General features: G+C 36.3%; 1 protein-coding gene across 1 annotated transcript in view; it reads right to left on the bottom strand.

The window, feature by feature from the left end:
• The window catches only part of COL9A1 (collagen type IX alpha 1 chain), a 122595-nt gene that overhangs the window by 51127 nt on the left and 48040 nt on the right, over positions 1-23428 (bottom strand). The window contains exons 15-23 of the mRNA XM_036768040.1: positions 20919-20972; positions 20298-20330; positions 18812-18868; positions 17094-17147; positions 10878-10931; positions 5222-5275; positions 1457-1510; positions 354-407; positions 148-201 (exon numbers count right to left, since the gene is read on the bottom strand). Of these exons, the coding sequence (XP_036623935.1) occupies positions 148-201; positions 354-407; positions 1457-1510; positions 5222-5275; positions 10878-10931; positions 17094-17147; positions 18812-18868; positions 20298-20330; positions 20919-20972 (468 nt within the window). The remainder of the gene's footprint in view (positions 1-147; positions 202-353; positions 408-1456; positions 1511-5221; positions 5276-10877; positions 10932-17093; positions 17148-18811; positions 18869-20297; positions 20331-20918; positions 20973-23428) is intronic.

Here is a 23428-nt window from a genome sequence, read left to right as displayed (position 1 = left end):
TAGCTATTTGCTAAATTCCAAAGCAATTTAGTAATTATTTAAAAAGGAATAAGCTTTCAGATAATAATAAAAATAAAATTATTATTGTTATAGTTAACACGGCTATGACAGTTTAAGGTATTTAAAGTGCTGCATGTAAGTACATACATTCTCTCCTTTGGGACCTGGGAGGCCATTTATCCCTCTAGGACCCTGAACACCCTGCAAAGGAAAAAAGAGAAGGGGGAAAAAGACATTTAAGTAATATACACAAGAAACATCCTATCATATTGTTAAAATAATTATTATAGTTCCATATAGAATAGAAATAAAGGTTTTTGTAAATGCAGGGTTTGAGGGTATTTAGAACTCACTCTGTCACCCTTGGGGCCTGTTTCTCCTAGTGGTCCTCTCTGTCCTTGATCACCCTGAAAGAAACACATTTCTTATTAATAATGCAGAGGTTGCAGTCCTTTAAAAAATAATAAATCAGTATGCATATTACATAATGTAGTTGCTATTTTGTCCCCAGTGTTTTCCACATTGCCCTGGGATGAATCGGTATTTTAAAAAATAGTGATATAAAATGAAATTGACTTGGCTATTAATGCTTCTTTATTAACTGAACTGAAAGATCACATCTTTGGCAGATTCCTTCCATATTTTCAAGCTAGGATCTATAACACACCTACTTATGTATATCTCTTTTGTCCAAACTGCAGATAACCTTAAATTAGACACCAAATCTCCACGCCACCAACATTCATTAAGTAATGTCAACCAAATGTTCGGAAATTCAATATTTTGTGGGAAAGGGGTCTGGCTCAGGAAAAGATCTTTCTTCCATATCATTTCAAGTGCTTTGGCTGCTTTTGGCATAAACTACTATTGATATTGGGCTCTTTGGACTTTTAACCATAAAAGACATGAAAATAATTCTTGTCAATTATTCTCAGTTTTTTTATTTACAGTCTGGCACGGCAGAGATATGTGAAGTACTTCATACTACAGTCCCACTGAACTGGCCTTATTCCTCTCACAAACAGTCCTGCATCTCCCACTTCTGTGCCTTTGGCTATTTCCTATGTCTAGAATGTTGTCCTTCTTTATCTCTGTCTCTTAGAATCCTTAGTTTCCTCCCATGCTCTTTTCTCTAGCCAAGAGTGCATTCCACCCCAAATGACCTTATGTCTATTCTAATATATTCATATATGAACCTGCTATCTCCCCTTGCTAGATTGTCAGCCCCTCAAAACAGAAGTTGTTTTTACTACTGTCCTTGTATCCCCAGGGCTTAATACAAATGCCTGGCATATAGTGGGAACTTAATAAATACATGTTGGTTGACTGATACCCAAAGCATTTTGAAACGTGGAAAACAATTGCAACATTTATCATTCTATCTCTTTTGATCTAATTAATAAAACAACAACACATTCTCCAAAATTGAAGAGTTAAGAAGAGAAAAGCAACTTACAGGTGCACCAGGAAGACCCTGAGGGCCAGGCTCACCATCAAGGCCACGAGCTCCCTACAAAATAAAAAAGTGACGATAAGGTTCTCACAAAAATAAAGCCAAGCATTGCAATGAAAGGTCAGTTATAGTATATGAATGTGGTGGAACACTATTGTGTTGTAAGAGACAATAAAGGAGATCATTTCAGAGAAACCTAGGGAGACTCGTATGAACTGATGCAGAGTGAAGTAGGCAGAACCAGAAGAACAGTTTATACAATAATAGTACTATAAATAGAAACATCTTTGAAAGACTTAAAAACTCTGATCCATACAATAACCAACTAAAGTTCCAGAACACTCATGATGAAACATGCTATTTACCTTCAGATACAGAGCTGATGGACTCAAGTGCAGTTTGAAGCATGTTATTGTGTGTGTGTGTGTATATATACGCATGTGTAACATAGCTAATATAGGAATTTGTTTTGTTTAACCATACATATTTGTAATGGATTTTATATTTCTTGCTTTTTCAATGTGTAGAAGAGGAGAAAGTGAGAGAGAGAGAGAGAGAATTAAGAATTAAAAATAAAATAAAATTGAAAAAATGCTATTAAAGAAATGAAAAACATTTTTAAAAAGAAATCAAATGTCATTTTAGACTTTCCCCAAAATATGTCTTTAAGGCTGACTTACCAACTTAGAAAGTCAGCAAGTCCTTAGGCCTAAGAGGTGCCTCTTATTGACTTTCATGTACCCTTCCTCTAACATGAAAGTTTCTTAAGCTTTTTGTGTGTGTCAGGGACTCTTAACAATATTGTGAAGACCTTTTTTTATTTTTTCAAATGCATAAGATAAAACTCATAGGATTACAAGGAAATTGATTACATCAAAATAAAGTTATCAAAATAATAATTTTTTAAAGTTCATAGCCCCCAGGCTAAGAACATCTGCCTAACAGCATGCACTAAGGAGTATTCAGTAAAGCAGTTATCACATTGATGCATCAGTCCAAATTTATAGCTCACAACATGAAAAGAACTTGAATGATCATACTGCTTTGCTCTAACACATCTATACAGCCTTTAAGAATTTTTTGTAAGTTAATATTGCTACCCCATCAAGGCTTTAATAACAATAATAATAAATTATTATACTAATTATATTCCAGATACTATGATAAGCTCTTTCCAGTTATTATTTCATCTGATCTTCACACCTACCCTGTGAGGGAGGTGAAATTATAACTCCCATTATAAATGAGAAACTGAGGCAAACAGAGATTTAAGGTACTTGGGCCACACAGCTCATAAGTATCTGAGACTGTATTTGTACCTGGGTCTTCCTGATTCCAAGCCCAGTGCTCTGTCCGTTACGCCACCTGAGCTTAGAAGATACATAATCAAATGAAATTTTTAAAAGTTTTGAGATATAAATAACAACTGCTCTGCAGTCACATTCCCAGAGTTTCTAGATCATCTGGGCAAATCTGATGGTGAGTCAAGCTCCGACAGGCACTACGATAGCAGCTGCTCTGGCTTCTGTTGCTACAGTTGCTTGCAGGCATTTCTGAGACTCCAAAATCTCAAATCACACCAGAAGTCAAAATCTCAGGCATGTGGCCCATTTCAGGCATGCCCTACAAAATCCTTTCAGTTGACATTTCTACTCCCACTTTTAAACTTCTGTTCTTGCCTTATTCCTATTATTATTAATTTTTACATTAGACCCCCACCAAGAGGTGGCAGTTAGATGGTCTAGTGGGATGGAGTGCCAGGCCTGAAGTCCAGAAGACCTAGCTTTGAGTCCTGCCTCAATTGCTAGCTACTCGAGCCTCTAATCCTTTCAACTTCACTTTCCTCATCTGTAAAGTGGGGATAATGATAGCTCCTACCAGACAGGTTATTGTAAAGATCAAATGAGATCATACATATAAAACACCTTGTGACCTGAAGGTATTGTATAAAGCCAGATATTACTATTATAATAAAATTTATCTATGTCTGTTTACCTAATAGTGAGATCCCTCCTAACACAGGCTTGCAATAGTTTATTTCTATTACCACTTTGAAAGATAATTTGGCTTTAATTATCATTAGCAGGGTGAAAATAATAATCTAAAGATAAGTAATGTGATCCATTATTAAATATTAAAATGTTAATGAACATATTAAATGTATAAATATTTGTAAATATATTATTAAATATATAAATTCTAAAATGCCTTATATGTTGCATGAAGAGCTGTGGCGTGGTACATTGGAAAGAGCATTGTCTTTGGAGTCAGAAGGCCTGGCTTTACCTCCTGCTTCTGAAACTTAGAATAGCTGTATGTTGACGAGTCATTCAAATTCCCATCAGTTTTGTCCTTTGTAAAACAAGAGGGTTGGACTGGATGACCTCTAACAGCCTACCATATGTAGAACAATTATTTTCTGATCCCCAAATTTACAACTCTCTGTACATTTTTTATCATCAACAAAGTAGGGACATTAAAAAAAAGGGAATGATGATCACCTTAATAGCAATAGGCAGAAGAGACAGAACATGGATCATTATTATTTGCATAATGCCTCCAAGTTAAGGTCAGCTAGGCTGAGCAGTGGATAGAGCATCAACCCTAGTGTCAGGAGGACCTGAGTTCAAATACAGCCTCGGACAATCCAGCACTGGACAAGTCACTTAACTCTCTTTGCCTCAGTTTCCTCATCTGTAAAATGATCTGGAGAAGAAGTCACAAAGAGCCAGATACAACTAATCGACTGAACGACTTATTCTGGTCTTCAGTCTTTCCTCATCAATTTAATGACTTCCTTACATCTCTGAGAACCTATAATTTTCTCAGTGAAAGGTCTTTTGTTTTAAGAGATGATTAGGATCCAAAAAGGGGAGACCTCTTCATCAACAACTTGAAAGTTCTAATAGGATTAGCAAACAATATGTAAATGGAAGGACATATAAGAATAAGGTGACTTAAGGGCTCCTAAGTTCATGTTCTCCACAAATGAGAAAACTTGACGTATTTTTGAAGGCAGAATTACATAGTAGGGGACAGGGTGGAAGAGAACGGCACCCTACTTAGAGCCAGGAAGACCTGGTTTCAAAACAAGAAATACTTCATGAATCTGTCATTTGCGTACAAGAGCTGGACAACCCACCTCATTCTAACGTATTTAAATGGTATTTGTTTAAATGGCTATTTAAATAAAATCATTTAGTTTTTAAAATCAGTAACTAGAGTTAAGTATTCATAATCATCTTCAAAAGTTTCCTAGCCTTTAAAACAGAGTGGTGGGGATAGTCTACTGAGCACTCATAACTTGAGAACAATGATTACAATAGATCATATACAATGACCAGAAAACATAAGAATTAAAGTGTTTTGAATGATTCTACCAATAACAATGATCTTAAGCAACTGATGTCCTAATAATAGAAAAATAGTTGAATAAATTATGGTACATCCAAGTGATAGATTGTCATAATGCAATTAATACCAACAAATAAAGTTAAAGGAAATTAGAAATACCTTTGTGAAATGATGCTATGCAAAAAAAGCATAAAGAGAAGACCAGCATACATGAGGAACTATGAATGTGAATGGAGAATCCTGATGTAGCCTTAGAGTGACTAAAAGTATTCATGATATTTTATGCATTAAAATTAGCTGATATAAATGTATGTATTTACCAGAGGAAAAAAGGTGATTAGTTGTATGGCTCTCCAATATTAAGTTTATAATAAATCACTTAATTTTTTAAAAAGAAAATAATTTTGATCTTACTTTGTCTCCTTTGGCCCCAACTATACCAGTTATTCCTCTCAAGCCTTGAGGACCCTAGAATTAAAAAAAAAAAAACAAAAAAAAAGAAAAAGAAAGAGAAAAGAAATTTTAACTGAAATGTATTTTCTTAATTTTTTTATTACTTCATATTTCCTCTGGAGTAGGCTTTGTGTTGGTAAGTGGGTTAAAGACTATATCCCTCTATAAGAGAAAATCTTTAAAATCTGGATGACAAAAATGAATAGTTTGATGCTAAACTAGAAGAAAGACTGTCAGTTGACCTAAGCTGAAACATTAGAAAAGCAGAATGTTTTTATAACCAAAATGCACATTTATGAATGGTGATATCCCTTGTTAGAAATAAAAACATCATAAAGGCTTTCCTTTGCCTTAAAAAGTAAAAATGATTTAAATATTGTACAAATATTCATGCAAAGCTAGGACTGCCATAATTACTAACAACCAGAGACATAACTGATTTTTTCACAAACATACTAAAACTTACATGCTCAGGCCCAAATTGATAAGAGGCTTATCCTCTAAGACAAATTCTAAGTTCTAAGACTTCTGAGAGTTCCTTGACATATAAGTTTGTTGGGAATGTAAATGGATTTTCCCATAGGAAAAAAATGTTATACTTAGATGACTGAGTAATTAGACCAGTGCATTTGGCCTCAGTGAACTGTAATGTACTTGGAGCCCAGTACTAAAAGTTCTTTAATAGAAATGCAATGTCTATAATAAAAAAATTATAGATAACCACCATTTCACAATATCTCATGGCTCCCTTACTAACATATTGGTGTGTGGGTGTGTAGGTTTGTGTGTTATGGGATAAATGCAAGAAATAGTAAAGAAGTGGAAGTTTAGGTTATTCCTAAAGAAGTGTCAGGGGTTCCAACAGGGGAAGGGTTAAATGCCCCCCCAAACCCAGGCACCAGTAACTTCTCAAATGTTTACATTTGCATAGAACAAAGTAGTTCTCTGGTTTAAGCAATCATGAGGTATTCTGAATTAGGAAGCAAAAGGCAGTCATGATGTGGAACATAGAGGTCCTTCCCAAGTCAGATGTTTATAACTAGAGGAAGCTGGTGGTGGTAGAAAGAGTGCTAGATTTTATGACAGAGGACCTGGGTTTGAATTCTGGGTCTTGTGTTTATTAATTATATAACTCTGAGAAAGTCATTTAATTTTTCTGAGTCTCATTTTCCTCATCTGTGTAACATTCAACAGATGTCCCAGCAGCATATGTGATCCTTGTTTCATTAAAGCAACTCATTTTGCCTCAGCTGTCTGTGGTCACTCACTCAGACTACATGCTGCATGGACTAAAGATGTTTATTCACTGGGAGTTCCCTATGCCAATGAAATGACTGATCCAGTTTTAAAACACCACTAGAATTAAGGCAACATGTTTGCTTTAACAAATATATGCTATTAAAGACTGATTTGCAGAATGCCTTGGGAGTCTTTGGATATTTTAAACCTTTCATAGCTTGCAATAAACTTTAAAAACTTAACATTTAAGACTTTTGGTATACCCTTTATCTAAAAAAGAGGCAGAGTAGAAACAACTTCTTACCATTTCATCACCATTCAGTTTCCTCTAGGTTGAATTCTATCATGTTCCTAGGCAGGGCTCAATCAGCAGAGCTCCCTGAATTAGGGTGTGTAAGTGAAGCAGAGAAAGTGACCCACCTTCTTCCAACTTCGAATGCTTGGGTACCTGATCTTTTTACACATTTTTCTCCATGAGAACAAGAACAATGTTTGTTACCTATGTCTCTCCTATAATAGTGAGTGTACTGCCACGTTCAATGAATGTTTGGAAATTATTGCTCCTGTGATTATGGTTATTTATTCCAACAGGAAAAACAGGGTGTATTAATTCCACCCGCATCTAGTGCTCTCCCCAAATGGATGAGTCTGGCATAACATAATGCTTTGAAAAGAGGAACACTGTTATTCCAAATTAATTTACTATGCACATTAGAGCAGTGAACTGCTAAAACACAAGGGAATGCTTTTTATTAAAAGACATGATTGCCAGCAATTAAGAATGTTCTAATTAGAATGATAATATGCTGGTTTAAAAAAAAACTAAATTAATCAGTCTGATCCTCCTACTCCATATTCAAGAGGCACGTAATTGCCAAAGGACAAAAAGGCTTTTGAACATGGAATATATATGGAACACCTTTCTTTGCTCTACAGATGGCTTTTTGGGCACTTAAACCTCAAATCTGTGTGCATTTTTTTAAGATTTTATGTGATCATAAGTAATAGCACTCCAATGGACACATGACTTTGATAGAAAAAGTCACATCACAAACAAATTGGAGGAACAAGGAAGAAACCTTTCAGATCTATGAATAGGGAAATAGCTCATAACTAAACAAGTAGAAGATGACACAAGACAAAATGGGCAATTTTGATTACAATAAAAATTAGAAGTAAAACAGATAACTAGGGAAAAACATCTTTGCAATAAATTTCTCTAATAAAGGTCTCCTTTCCAAGCCATATGAGCAACTGAATCAAATTTAAAAGACTAAGAGTCATTCCCCAAAAGATAAATGGTCAAAGGATATTGAACAAGCAGTTCAAAGGAAGTTCAAATTTCTTTCAAAGGAAGAAATACAAGCTATCAACAATCATATAAAAAAGCTCCATATTACCCATAATTAGAGAAAAGAAAATTAAAGCAACTGAGGTTCTACCCATACCTATCAGACTGGCAAAGATGACAAAAAAGGACAATGACAAATGTTGGAGGGAATGTGGGACAACAAACAGATAAATTAGTCAAGTCATTTTAGAATGCAATTTGGAACTATGTCCAGAAAGTTACTAAACTACATACACTTAGATTTAACTGTACCACTGAATAGTATTGAATATTTTATCCCCAAAGAAATAAAACAAAGGGGGAAAAATCTATACGCACAAAATATTTATAGCAATTCTTTTCATGTTAGTCAAAAACTGGAAACCAAAAAGCTGTTTTCCCATTAGGGAATGGCTAAACAAATTATGGTATAGGGTTGTAGTGGAATATTATGATACCATAAAGAATGATGAAATGGACAATTTCAAATTAAACTGGGATCCTTATGAAGAGATGCAAAGCAAATTAAGCAGAAGTAGGAGAACAATTTATACAATGACAACATTATGGAGAAAAGCAGCTTTGCAAGTCTTTAGAACTCTGATCAACGCCATGATAAACCACAAGTCTAAAATCACTAAGATGAAAAATGCCACTCACCTCCTGACAGAGAGGTGGTAAATTTAAAATGTAAAGACATACATTTTGGGAGATGGCTAATAGGAAAACTCATTTTGCTGGACTATATAGATATATATTAAAGGATATATTTTGGGAGGTTATTTTTAAAAATTACTCATTATGGGTAATGTAAGAGATATTAAATTTAAAATACTTGTTATTTGAAAAATAGAAAAAAAATTTTTAATAAGTTACAATGCACAACTTCCCCAAAAAAAATATTTGGCTATACATTGGAGCTCTGTCCACATTTCCAAAAGAAGTGGTTTGCTAAAATCATATGATCTTAAAAAAGTGAGGAGGGGTGGTGCCAGCACCAATGTGGATAACAGAAACTTAAAGCTTTTTATTTGTATGCTTTTAAACTCTTAATTTGTAATATTACTATACAAATGTTAAAACATTTTAAAAGACTTAACAATTAACAACATGTACATAATTAGTTACACCAGTGTCCTTCTTCTTGCTCTTGCTCACCCACAACATTCCATCTCCCACCTCCATATCTTTGCTTTAGCTCTTCCTCAAACCTAGAATGCATTTCCTCTCACTTTGCCTCTTAAAATACTTAATTTCCCAGAGTGGTAGATCAGTGGAATAGGTTAGGTACACAAGACACAGAAGTCAACGACTATAGCAATTTACTCTTCGATAAACCCAAGGAATCCAGCTTCTAGGTTAAGAATTCACTATTCCACAAAAACTGCTGGGAAAATTGGAAAATGGTATGGCAGAGACTGGACATAGACCAATATCTTACACCATATACCAAAATAAAGTCAAAATGGGTTCGTGATTTAGAAATAAAACCTGATACTATAAGTAATTTGGGAGAGCAAGGAATAGTTTACCTCTCAGATTTATGGGAAAGGGAAGAATTCATGACCCAACAAGAGATAGAGAGCATTACAAAATGCAAAATGGATAATTTTGATTATGTTAAACTGAAAAGTTTTTGTATAAACAAAGCCAATGCAACAAATATTAGGAGGGAAGCAGAAAATCTTTACAACCAATATCTGTGATAAAGCCCTCATATCTAAAATATACAGGGAACTAAGCCAAATTTATAGGAATAAAAGCCATTACCCAATTGAGAAATGGTCAAAGGATATGAATAGGCAGTTTTCAGAGGAAGAAATTAAAGATATCTATAGGCATATGAAAAAACACTCTACATCACTATTGATTAGAGAAAGGCAAATCAAAACAACTCTTAGGTACCACATCTCTCCTGTCAGATTGGCTAACATGCCAAAACAGGAAAATGATAAATGCTGGAGAGGATGTGGGAAAATTGGAACATTAATACATTGCTGGTGGAATTGTGAACAGATCCAGCCATTTTGGAGAGCAATTTGGAACTATGCCCAAAGGGCTATAAAATTGTGCACACCCTTTGACCCTGCACTACCACTCCTAGGGCTATATCCCAAAGAGATCACACAAGTGGGAAAGGGATTTGTATGTACAAAAATATTTATAGCAGCTCTTTTGTGGTGGCAAAGAATTAGAAATCAAGGGGATACCCATCAATTGGGGAATGGCTGAACAAGTTGTGGTATATGAATATAATGGAATACTATTGTGCTATGAGAAATGGGGAAGATACGGACTTCATAATAATCTGGAAAGACCTACATGATATAATGCTGAGTGAGAGGAGCAGAACCAGGAGAACATTGAACACAGCCAGAGACATATTGATTCTGTGACAACTAACTTTGATAGACTTGGCTCTCCTCAGCAATACAAGGCTCAAAGACAGCTGCTAAGGACTCATGATGGAGAGAGCTATCTACATCCAGAGAAAGAACTGTGGAGTCTGAATGCAGACTGAGGAAAACTATTTGCTCTCTTTTTTTCTCTTCTTTTTTGGTTTTGTTTCTTCTCTCATGAGTCATTCCATTGGTCATAATTCTTCTTTGCAACTTTACTATTGTGTAAATAAGTTTAATGCAAAGGTTTACGTAGAATCTATATCCGACTGCATACCGTTTTGGGGGCAGGGGAGAGGGGAGGGAAGGGAAGAAAATTTGAAACTCAAGAACATGTAGAACTAAGTGTTGTAAACTAAAAATAAAAATCTAATTTAAAAAAAAATACTTAATTTCCTTCAAAGTTCAGTTCAAGTTATTCCTTCTACATGAAACCTTTCCTGATGACCCTAGATGCTAGAGCCCTTCCCTAAAATTATCTTGCATATATTTTGTATCCACCGTTCATATGTACATGTCTTCCCTAACACAATGTAAGCTCTTCAAGATGAGAAACTATTGCAATTTTGTCTTTGTATTTCCACTGTGTAGCACGTTTCCTGGCACATTAATAAATGCCAATTGATTGATTGATTAAAGAACACTTTACCGGAGGTCCTTGTGCTCCCACTTCTCCGAGTTCTCCCTGGTCACCTTCTTCTCCCTAAGAAGCAACAGTAAAAACTGAGAAACATCATGCAAAAACAAGCATATTAATATCCCCAGTCTAGTACAATTTATCTTTTGAAAAGTTTGCTTGTCTGTACCTTAAAATACTCTAAAGATAAAATATTAACATGACAATATTCCACCAAAGAGCCCAGTCCCTGCCAATGAAAATGCTGTGCTTTAGCCTCCATGGAGCTATGGGGAATCACATTCAACCAAATAATTTCATGTGATTAATCTTCTCCAAATGAATTCTTTATAGAATATAAACTTAGACAACTTGAACTTTTGCGTTCTCCTTAGCAATAATCCGCAAAGTGACATAATTTGACAAGAGCTTCTTTCCTTTTAATAGCTTTTCCTAAAAGATGCTTTAGGAAACTCAACTTCATTTCTATTTTCATTGTCCCTTTGTTACATGTTAAGAATAATCCACCTTCATTTCTCTCAAGGTCTAACAGTGATAGTAAGAAATAGCTGCAAAGAAAATGACAGTCAATTCCAACTATCAGCGTTAATGGAGAGGAACAAGTGATTCAGATAACCTAAAGCAGTGTATAATGCAAAAAACAGTTATATTTGGTGTAAGAGTGTATTATAAGGTTTTTTTGCAGATGATTTACCTCCCTAATTATGTTAAGATTGCATTCTCTAAGTACCAATAACTGATAGTGGAAGGAGGCAATTCAGATACTTGGCAAAGGACACCAGACTGGTATATACGAATTGTTAGGAATAATTCCCTAAATGGATAGTACACATGTGGATGAGCAACAGTTGTCTGCATATCTCTAAATAATTACTTCTCTAGGGCATTTAGGGTGGGGGATGGGAGGAAGACTCAAACAAAGGTAATTTGCAGTTTGTAGGTGGTAGGTTTTTATTCCTTAGTTTATTTTTCATCATTTTAGATCTCAATTCAGATGATTAATCCCTAGGACAATTCTGTATTGGTATTCACATGAAATACAAAAACCTGGAGGTTATTATTTCAAATTTGCTAAATAGATTAAAAACAAGGAGAGTGGTGGAGTGGACAGAGAACCTGAATTCAAATCTCAGCTATACTTCTTGCTCCCCCCAGTGCGAACTGGGGGAAATCACAAAGCTCTCTGTGTCTCAGCTTTTTTATCAATAAAACTAGGGGTTGGGGGCAGTTAGGTGGTGCAGTAAGTAGAGCACCAGCCCTGGAGTCAGGAGGACCTGAGTTCAAATTCGGCCTCAGACACTTGACATACTAGCTGTGTGACCTTGGGCAAGTCACTTAACCCCGATTGCCCTGCCTTCCTCTCTCCAAAAACAAATATAAATAAATAAAACTAGGCGGGTGTAGATCACAAAATAAACACTCTACCTGTGTTATCTCATTTGATCCTCTTAAAGCACTATTTAAATGCTACATTATTATTGTGGTCATAGTCATCATTATTATTAGGTCATAGGGGAATTGAACTCACCAGGATGTCCCTATATCAATAAAACCACAGGGCTACCCCAAAAAAGAATCTTATTTTAATGGCAAGTTAAAATAGCACTTTATTGGCCAATTTTCAGGTCACCTTTGCCAGCAGGTCTGAGGTATGATCCTCAATAGGGCAGTTCAAACACTGAAGGTACTTCAGCCCAATAAAGTGGGTATTCAGATAAAGCTGTTCCTTACACATAAACCTGCTTTAAAAGCATCTTCACTTGGGGAATGTTCAGATTTATGCATTTGATAAAAGGTCAATTTGCATACCTAATGCCTCCCACGGGGCCCACACAGCAATTTTCTGCATTCCTTCTTACCTCTGTCAACAGTGCAAACACTAACATCAAATAAGAGCCCTGGAAGCTCTTTGTCATCAATTACTTGATCCTTAGGGTCCTCAAGCACTTATTGAGTGTAACTCCATGCAAAGATAGGGTAAATCCTTTGCTATTTAATCAATGACCGCTTATATGACCTGAAATTGTGTAAGAAAACATCTTTGTGTACTGTCCCAGGTGGGGAATTGAGCTAATTACCCAGAAATACAATCCAAAAACTTCACTTAAAATGCTAAATATTGTGAAATTAGCAAGAATTTGAAAGGAAAAGGGAATTAACTCTGTGGTATATTTAAATATATGTATGTTTCAGTAGAATGTAAGTTCTTTGAGGTCAGGGGCTATTTTTCTTTTTTTCCCCAGCACCTAGCATGATTCCTTGCTCATGGCAAATTCTCCAGAAATGCTCACTGAATCTGCACAAAGTCATCCCCATTGGCTAGATATTTATAAACTTCTTGAGTAAATTTTGTGGGTGCATTACTTGCACACAGAGTATCAGACAATGGAAAAATGTACCTTAAAGTAAATGTTAGGTTAAAATATTAGCATGGGTTTTGTTGTTATTGTATATCATATAAAACCAAAACTTTTCGGTGGTTCTCTCTCTACAAACATAGTGGAAGTCAACAGAAAAAAATATATAATTCCATATACAAGTATTCCCTTTCATAGACAACTTTTCAGGGTTATACAATGCCTAAGCAAAGTTAGCATGTTAATAAGGAAAGTGAATCTTCTTTGTGGTTCGAGTCAACCTCATTTTAGGGGTTATGAGGTAACTAAAAAAGAATAAGAATAAAAGATGATAATGTTCATATGAGATTTCAACAAACATTCAAACTTCCTGAATATACAACCAAAAGTTCTTCTTTCTGGGTATTCACTTCCCAGTCCGGCATTAGGTACACACAACTGTTGTATAATGATCAGTCAAATTGCTCGACTACATAGGGACTACAAAAACATGAGGTTTTAGCAATGGTTGACAAAACCCTAATTTGAGCTCTACCCTGAAGACAGATGAAATTTATTGGTACATATTATTTGTGGCTTTTCACAGACTACTAGCTGAATACTTTTTATGGATATTAGTAAGCTAGATCTTTGTCATCAGGTCCTTCCTTAGTCCCAAAAAAAACAGAGCAAACTAAAGATGAACAAAAGTGCACCCCCAGAAAAGGAATATATTTGCCAAAAAATGCAGAAGTCTATCATGTCTAAGAATAAAGTACCAGTTCAATGGTGTGAGCTACCATGCCATGGCATGGTATAATACCAAACATTTCTATAGTGCTTTAAGGTTTCTGAAATGTGTATCTCATTTGAGATAGTAGCTAGAGTGACTGACTTGGAGTCAGGAAGACCTGAGCTTGAACTTTGCATCAGTTAGCTGTCATTGAACGACTCAGAGCTTCAGTCTCCTCATATGGACAGTGATTGCGGTAACCTCATAGACCATGACGATCAACACTGATAATGTACATAAAGTACTTTGCAAGCTTTAAAGCATTATAGAAATGTAAGCTGCTATCACCATCATCATTACTATCATCATTAGTATTAATACCATATTTCACTGCATAATTATCTATTTAATGTCAATTTTTTTTGCAAAAAAGTGGGGTACAGCCATTGTGTGAAGCTTTTTTAAAAAACTGTGCTGGTATTACTTAAAAATCATTTATTACTAACCTGACTTTGGTGCAAGATTAGGATGCATGGAATAGTCGTGAATATATGTTAAAACTGAGTACTTTCAATGAACATGCAGGATCAATGTGTATCCATATGCAGCTGGTGAATACATTGCTGCTGTGTTTACCTTTTAAAGTGGTGTGAAGAACAGAATTATACCATGCAACAATTACGCCGTGAAAGGTTATAAACCAGTTTTTGAACTGAAAAAAACAGGATGTGATGATCATGCAGTAGAGCTGATTATGTGGTGATGGTATTCCATAATGAAGAAAATTCCTCCTTTTTTTTTCTTCTGTGAAATCAACCTAGTTTGACCTGAACTAAGTTTGAATCCACTAGATTTAGAGTAACTCACTTGCCAGTTTCTTTTAGGGCGTGAGACAGCTGAGTATTTATGACACTTACCAATAAGTCACTAAACCTTAGTTCCCTCAGTAGCAAAATGGCAGGGTTCATACCTGGGCCTTCCTAAATCCACTGTGTCCCACAACCTCACACTGTAGTAAGGAAGCTCACAGCATGATACGTGGACTACCTGTTTCACAGAGTCATGGTGAGGAAAACTCTTTGTAAACCATAATGTGCTATATAACTATATCCCCATAGAAGCCAAGGAGATGGAAAGCCAAATACCATTCAACTAGCATTGGTATTGAATATATTTGCAGACTGAAAAATGGAGTTAGGTATTGTGGGGGTTTTTTTAATCCTCTCTGGATTTTAACCTTGACTCTTCTGTTGGGAAATCAGATGCAATTTATGGTAATGGATTTAACGAAGTGGCCATCTTGCTATTAAGTTAATAAAGTCACATCATTTATGCCACCACCAAATTGTCTAGAAATCTTCCCCCTAACTCTCAGACTTAGCTATATAAAAAGTGAGAACAGAAAATATAAAGAGGTATGATAGGCAAAAACGTTTCCAACCCAGAGCTAAGGAACCCTAAAGTTCAAAACCAATTATGTAACTCTCTTTTGGCTGATGCCATCAATTCCTTACACACCTGCAATAAAATGACTGTTTGAAGGAATGAAGGAGTTAGCTAAATAATGATGAAATAATAGAAGTGTCAAGGAAGGAAGCCCAACAAGAATGCAATTCACTTGGGAAGGAAAAGGAAGACAGCAAATAAAAAGGAAGAAAGACCTAAATGAATGCATAAAACTGTGCTTAGTTTGCTTCTTATAACTGAGCTATTTTAAGTATATCAAGGCAGGTCAAGAATGTCAGCATATGCCACTAGGTGATGGGGTATAGGTTACTGATACTGATGGGATAGAGACTCTGGGAACCCTCTTGAGCTCTCCCTGAATTCTTCCCACTTGATCTGGCTTTTCACGCCCAAATAACCTAGCCTAGGCTTCCATTGTCTGATTACTTCCAGATTGCATCATATTTGATCCTATCAAAATATCTATACCCAAGTCTGTTACCCTAGCTCTCCATTTTCTGTCATCTCCAGGAAGCCTTCAGCTATTTCCCACCCTTATTCCCATTCCTGGAGTCTGACCTCACCCCAGTCTCCCCAGTCCCATCAAGACCCTCCCTAAACCCCTCCTCTCATCACCCTAGACTACTTGACCACCCTAGATCCCTCCCACGATCTTTCTGTAAATGTCTCATCTTGCCACCATTAAGGTGTTGAGATTCAATCTAGCTTAGCTAAGATTGTTCTGGCCACCTTGTCAACACAAGCATCACAAAATGGTGAGATTTCCTAAGTCTGCCCATGTAATGGCAAGCAAAGTGGGACTTTTTGTTGTCTTTTGTTTTGGAGTGCTTCTCAGCATTAAGGCAATCAAGTGCCTTTGATTGAATCTTGCCTTTGTATGTAGAAAGGCACACACCCTTTTGCTAATTAGATCACAAGAGGTATGAAGCCCTCAGGCCCTGAAAAAAAGGTATATATACTCTGAGGGTAGTCCTTAAGCTAGAACTAGAGGCTGCCAGGAGGAGAGGTTTTGCTTGGGGACTCACTCATTGGAAGAGTGTTGGTGTGCAGACTCTGGCTAGCCATTAAGGAGCTCCCCAAGTTTTGAAAACCCAGATGTTGGTGCCTCTCGCTCTGGTCACAATGTATGTATAGATTTGGTCAGACAGCTAGAAACCTGTCTGTTGATTTGTGTTATTTGCTCTGTTTATATTTTCTCTGTTTGTAATTTCTGTTTGTAGTTGCTCTGAAGTTAAGGGTGCTGACTTTTTCCCCTGAAGTGAATGATATATATATATGTTTAATTAAAATGAGATTGTAAACCCCTTAAAGTTGCTTTCCTTAGAAAAGCAGATCAAAGAATCTGTGCTAGCAGCCTTCCTGTGTGCTGGTGTTATTGGTCTTACACAGCCACAGTAGCAACAAACAAGTAACATTGCTGTTACAACCCAATATGGCAAATCTTTAATAAACTTTGTTTTTCTTTGACTGTAGGAAGGCTTGAGTGGAATTCACTCAAGCAGGACCTGGTGTGTTAGTATTTTGGGGCCTCATACCCCTATACCTCAACATACCATAGTTCCCTGACCTCAACATAAGGACCCTGCATTTAGGGAGGAAAGGTGAAACACTGCACACTTTAGTAATGGCAATACTGGTATTAATCACTGCTTCTTAGTGTCAATTTTCCAACTAAATATTTATTTTTCTTACCTTGTGACCTTGTCTTCCTGGTTCCCCAATTTCTCCCTTTGCCCCTTTGTGACCCTACCAAATACAAAAAAAAAACCAATTATTATTTCAGTTCTTATCTTCACTAGAAGTTGCCCTTAAAAAAGTGTCCTGGCATCCCCAAATCTGTAGCAATATTGTACTGAAAAAAGAGCCATTAAAGTCAAGAGAAGAAAGTTATTGCCTAAAATACTCCTTTAATCCTCATGTAATGTGGGTGGAAGGATTTCACATTATCCATTGTTCGAGTTACCTCTAGCTTGCTTCAAAAAACAGCTGCTTTCTGTTCTCTGGAGCTATTTTTCATACTTTAAAATGGGCTAGTCATAAAGCCTTCTACCTCAGTCATCTACAGAAGCCAGGAGGTGGCAGTCTTGACTCAGCTACCCACCCCATATCTCCAACTAAATGAAAAGTCTGAAAAGCTATGACCAGGCTCCCTCCCACACACATATACACACATAACCCTTTCTTAAAAGAAAGTCATAGGCAAGGTCATTGCCCAGCTGTGTGACACTATCAACTATTTCTGTATGTGAGGTGAGCTATCTAGTGGTTCCCAAAAGGGAAACTGGAAGTTGTCAGTGGTGGCAACAGGAGCTTTGAAAGTAGTTTCAGTTGTTCATTTGCCTCTTATGGTATGTACAGTATGTGCTCTTTGGGTGGAAACCCAGGCCGTTTGTCTGGCTCTTAGCTTCCAAAAGTCCATCTCATTCCAGGGATGAAAGTCTTCATGGAAGAAGACTACTCTGCCTAATCAAATCACTCCCAGTTCTGGAGATCGCCAAAGGATGAGTTCTACTCCAGGGTTAGAACGATTATTTGGAGGCAGTGCTATTTAAGCTGAGGCTGCCAGAATCCAAAGGGATCTTTACTGGTAGATCAATCATTTTCCTGGTAGTTCTTCCAATTGGAACAACAGCCTCCTCCGTGCCTCTCTCAGGGCTGGCTCTAAATCAGCCTGAGCTCAGGGATTGGAAGAGGAGAGAGCAATTTATCCCACCACAAAGTCACTTGAGATTTGTCTGACGTGCTCCCTTTTGAGAGGTTGAATATTCCCCCAAAAGAAAAAGAGACATTGTGAGTGAGAGAGAAGGGTTTGAGAATTCTGCTACTCCAACATACAGTGTCCTATTATTTGTATATTAAATATAATATACAATATTTAATAGATGTTAAATATTAATTATTTAATGATGAATATTAAATGTTATTGTATTTGTAAGTTCATAATTTTTAAAAGAATAGATTTCTATTTGATATTCTCATTTTATCTCAAGCTTTAACATTTTTTCCTCTAACACCATTCCAATTAAATTTACTGCCTGTATAATCTTAGCACGTGCTTCCAAAATGGACTAGATTACTTATGCCAAAAGATAGACAGACTTCTGAACATCTGATTTTTGTATTTTATCCAATCCTAAACTAAGCGCTTTCTTGGTGTTTTCCTCCCTGATCCACAAAGGAGACGTAAAACTATAATCTCCATATTAGCAGGGAATCTTGTTAGCTTTAATAAATGAAATCTATTAGTAATGCCTAAGATTATATTCATATAAATATATTATTCCATCAGAGGGCTAATTTTCTATCAATATGATCTCTATACATGGAAGAAAAGAACCCAAAATAAATGCTTCCCTTTTCCCTTGATAGGCCAATTCTAAGAAATGTTATAATCAAATTAATTGCCTTACCCTCAAGCCTGGTAGACCTGGATATCCTGAACGACCTGGTGGACAGGAATTGGGACACTACAAAAACAATCACATAGAGTTAGGGAGAGAAAGGTAGGATTTTGAAACCAAATAGGCCAATCAAGTAAAACTTTTAAGAAGTTTCAATTGGCACACAAAGCAAATTAAATTAATCAAAATGTATTTGATATACCCCCTTTCAAAATTTCATTTCATTAGTTCAGCAGTCTATTTCACCAGTATTAATCAATAATATGTGTATTGGTAATTAAGGTGGACTTTTAGCACTTATTCAATCGAGTGCCCTTGAAGAGTTTGGCCTTTGTTTCCTTGATTAAATTAGGAGTCCTAGATGACCTCCTTGCCTCAAGGGAAAGCCTAGTTTACATGGGTTTGAGTGACATGTTTGTGACACCAGAGGCTTTTAGACCCCATGGGTTTAAGTTGTATTTTTGTGACACTTCTAGGTCACATGGGTGAGTCACCTTTGACCCTGAACAAGATATATAAACCCAGAGATTGGCATTCTCCCTTGGGGGCTCTTAGCCACAGGAGGAGTGGCATGTGACTCTGGGCTAGCCATTGTCAAGAGCTCCCCAGCTTCTAAATCCAGATGTTGATGGTTTCTTGGTAACTATGAATTGTTATGTGGTCAGTTTATATTGTATATGTTTGAAACTTGTTTGTATTTGCTCTGAAGTTCAGGGTACTGGCTTTTCCTCCTGAACTAAGTTTATATGTATATGTTAGATTAAAGAAAGATTGTTAAATCCTTAACGTTACTTTCCTTAGTAAAGCAGATCAAAAGAACCTGCGCTGGCAGTGTTCTTGTTGTTGGGCTTGTGTTGGTCTTTCACCCCCACAACAGCTGCCAGCTGAATTGTTGCAACAGTATGTTAAACAAGAGGCAGAAAATGGCGTAGTAACTAGAGATCTGGTTTTGGACTCTGTAAGGCCCGGATTCAGATTCTACCTCTAATATCTTAGTGTCTTAGGTCAATGGCCTCCAAACTTTTAAAATAATGAACCCCATTAGAAAAATTTATCATGAAAAAAAAAGAAAAATTTATCATGTACTAACAATACGTTTACATGTATTTATAAATTATATAAATGTGCTGCTATGTGACTCATTATCTGAATCAAAATGAAAAGAGGGATGAGTCAGAGACCTTAGTGTCAGTTGCCCTCAGCCCATCCTCATAGGGGCATATCACAGTAGGGAGGTATTCTAGGTCATGGAAAATCATACTGAAAAAGGGGCAATGAAATAATAAATATTGGTTTAATTGTGAGTGGGGCCATGGGATAAAAACAGAATAATTCCATGCATGGAAAAAGAGCCAAGTCCTATATTATCCACTAGGAAACTCTGCTTGGATGCAAATTACTTGGCCATCCAGATACCAAATGAAAAAGGCTTCCTGAAAAAGGAACACGTTGTTCTTGACTGGCACAATTTTATTCATAAAAGCAAACGTCTTACCAGTGGATCTCCATCATGAAGCCCAATTGTTCCCTAAAGCAAATAAAAGGAGCAAATGTTATAGAATATTCAGAATCATAACTTTTCAAATAAAACAAATGTAATTGGTTCAAATATCCACGGCCAAATGGTGGCAAGAGAGGCATCTGCCAATAAAATAAATGAAGATACTGGACAATTAAAAAGGCATGGCAATCTAAAGCAATGTGATACATGTAGGAATGTCCCAGAAAATCCAAAGTCTCCTAATCATGGGACTAGTCTTTTGAGGGAGCTCTGTAGCTGTTTTTCATACTTTGAGGGGTTCCCCCCAACATTGTAAGGAGGAGGTTTGAGCACCGAAGGTGAATGAATTTCCATCCATTCTTATCTTGAACTTATTTTAAAATTTTCTTATACTATAAAACATTAATTTTTTCACATAATTTTCTATCTTCAAAGGATTCATGCCTTCGATAAGAGATGAAAATAGATAGCCACATTGGGAAATGAGGTTTGTTATACATATGGGATAATAATGATGCTTTGTATCTATGCTCATTTCTTTGTTCACCTTATAACTACATTTGGCAAGTGTGACTCTCTGGACCATGGAAAGCTCACAAGTTTAAGAGAACTTACACTAGGTCCTGGGGGACCTGGAGGGCCAGGTGGTCCTCTTCTCCCGGGATCACCCTAAATATTGGGGATAAAGCAAGTAAATGTTTAAACAAATGGCAATTCATGGCACAAAACACAGAGGAAATGACGAGGTACATAAATTCACATAGAACTCATCTAATGCTCAAAGCAAGGAAGGAAATCAATGAGTCTTCCCTAATCTAATAATCTCCACAGAACGAGAGCAAGATAATGAATGAGTTCCACCTCTCAAGCTAATAAAATGAGTCTAGATCTGAACAGAGGAAAATAGGAAAGCCAATTCTATTGGATAGGCCATTTAAATATCTGATACAAAGGAAAATTAGAAAAAAAAATTCTTCTATTTGATTTTTATAGTTATTGATAAAACCAGCAGATATTCCTAGTACTGTGAATACTTAGTTGTAACAAAAATATTTCCTTCATCATAAAAAAATTAGCCTCAAAAGAGAAATACATTAGTCTTTGCAGTTAGTGCCTACCTCATGCCAATGTTTTTCACATCCCATTCATCACCTGAGCCGTTATTATACTCACTTAGAAAATTCCAAGCAAGCTATGAAGATGACAATGTGTTTTAACTGGTCTTGAACCCAAAGTTTACCCATGGCATATCATTTCCTTTTTCCACTGTAGCCGCTGACAGCAATTTGAATCATTTCCATCTCCATCTGTCTCTTCCTCAGGTCTCCTAAGCCTCTTCATCTTCACAGCAGACTTAATACAACTGCCCTACCTTGTTCCCCCACCCTATCATCTCCAGTCTAGCATGACCTTCTGCCTTTCAGTCTTGACTCTAGAGTTAACCAAATCTAATATTATGTACTATGCTAGTACTGTCAAGAATACATGGTACAATCCTTGCCCTTATGGAGTTTCCAAATTCTAAACATTCATACAATGTTACTATAACAATTATGAAATGCTTAATATAAAAATTAATATTTTAAATATTTTACTTTGGCATATATAAAGTGTTCTTTATCCACAGATATGTCTTCGTAGCAAAGACAATCCACATATAAAGTATGCTGAGTAACATCTTGAGATTTCAATGGATTCTGAAATCCAAAATGAATTTCAATTTGACAATGTATCCATTTTAATCTGATACCCAAAACTTCAACCCTAATATACATAAATATGATTTTTGGTAATTCTATGTGGTAGGGAAGAAGCTGTCGATCAACGTAATGAGCCTCGGCTTTTCATATAGAGGTCTTCGATTTGAATTCCAGCCAGAGATTTGCTGGTAAGTGTTTTAACCATCACCTGGGGAAGAAGGGGAATGTATATACAATACTCTTAAATTTAATCTGCGTTATTAACCCTTTCTTAAGTCTAGACAATTAACAAAACAATAAACCAAGTCCTAATTTGTGGCTTTGTCCATTTCCAAGCTATAAACACTCAAACTGAAAATGTAACAATTAGCTCTCACAAGCCAAGTTAGAGCTGGCCCAGCATATTCCTGATTCCAGTTCTATTATTTATTAGTTGTGAGATCTTAAGCAAGTTATTTCGACTCTCTGAGCATCAGTTTCCTTATCTATAAAATGGGGTAATAATATATGTGCTTCCTACCTCATAAGGTTGTTGAGGGAAGTCAAATGTGATAATGGATTTGAAGTATTTTGGAAACTTTATAATACATACAAATATCTGCTATTACAATTATCATTGTATTCATGATAGTTTAACATAAGTGGTCATAATTTCAGGCTATTAAGTCTTCATTTCATATAAATGATATAAAGAAAAGAACTTGGCCTGGGGATTAAGAGACTTGTTCAGTCATACCCAACTCTTCCTAACCCCGTTTGGGGTATTCTTGGCAAAGACACTGGAGTGGTTTGCTATTTCCTTCTCTAGCTCATTTTACAGATGAGGAAACTGAGGCAAGCAGGATTAAGTGACTTGCCCAGGGTCACACAGCTAATAAGTGCCTCAGGCTGAATTTGAACTTGGGTCTTCCAGACTCCAGGCCCAGAGCTCTAATCACTGTGTTTTTGGTTTGTTTTTTTTGGAGGGTGGGAGGCAAGGCAATTGAGGTTAAGTGACTTGCCCAAGGTCACACAGCTAGTAAGTGTCACGTGTCTGAGGCCAGATTGGGACTCAGGTCTTCCTGACTCCAGGGCCAGTGCTCTACTCACTGTGCCACCTAGCTGAACCCACCACTGTATTTTAATCATTGTTAGAGACTTCATTCTGACATTAATTAGTTATAGAACCTCTGGCAAGTTACTTGGCCTCACGTGGCAGTAGCTGATGTATTAACATTAGACCAATAGTTCCCAAACTTTTGGTTTCAGGACTCCTTTACATTCTTAAAAATGATTGAGGATTCCCTCCAAAGAGCTTCTGTTAATGTGGGTTATATCTATTGATGTGTATTATATTAGAAATTAAAATGTCTTAGTATTATTATGAAAATAGCTTGACCTGATGAACCTCTGGTCTCTGGACCACCCATTGAGAAATAGTGCTTT

Source organism: Trichosurus vulpecula, chromosome 7 (assembly GCF_011100635.1).
Source record: "Trichosurus vulpecula isolate mTriVul1 chromosome 7, mTriVul1.pri, whole genome shotgun sequence".
Classification (NCBI taxonomy): domain Eukaryota; kingdom Metazoa; phylum Chordata; class Mammalia; order Diprotodontia; family Phalangeridae; genus Trichosurus; species Trichosurus vulpecula.
This window is presented reverse-complemented; position numbering and strand designations above follow the sequence as displayed.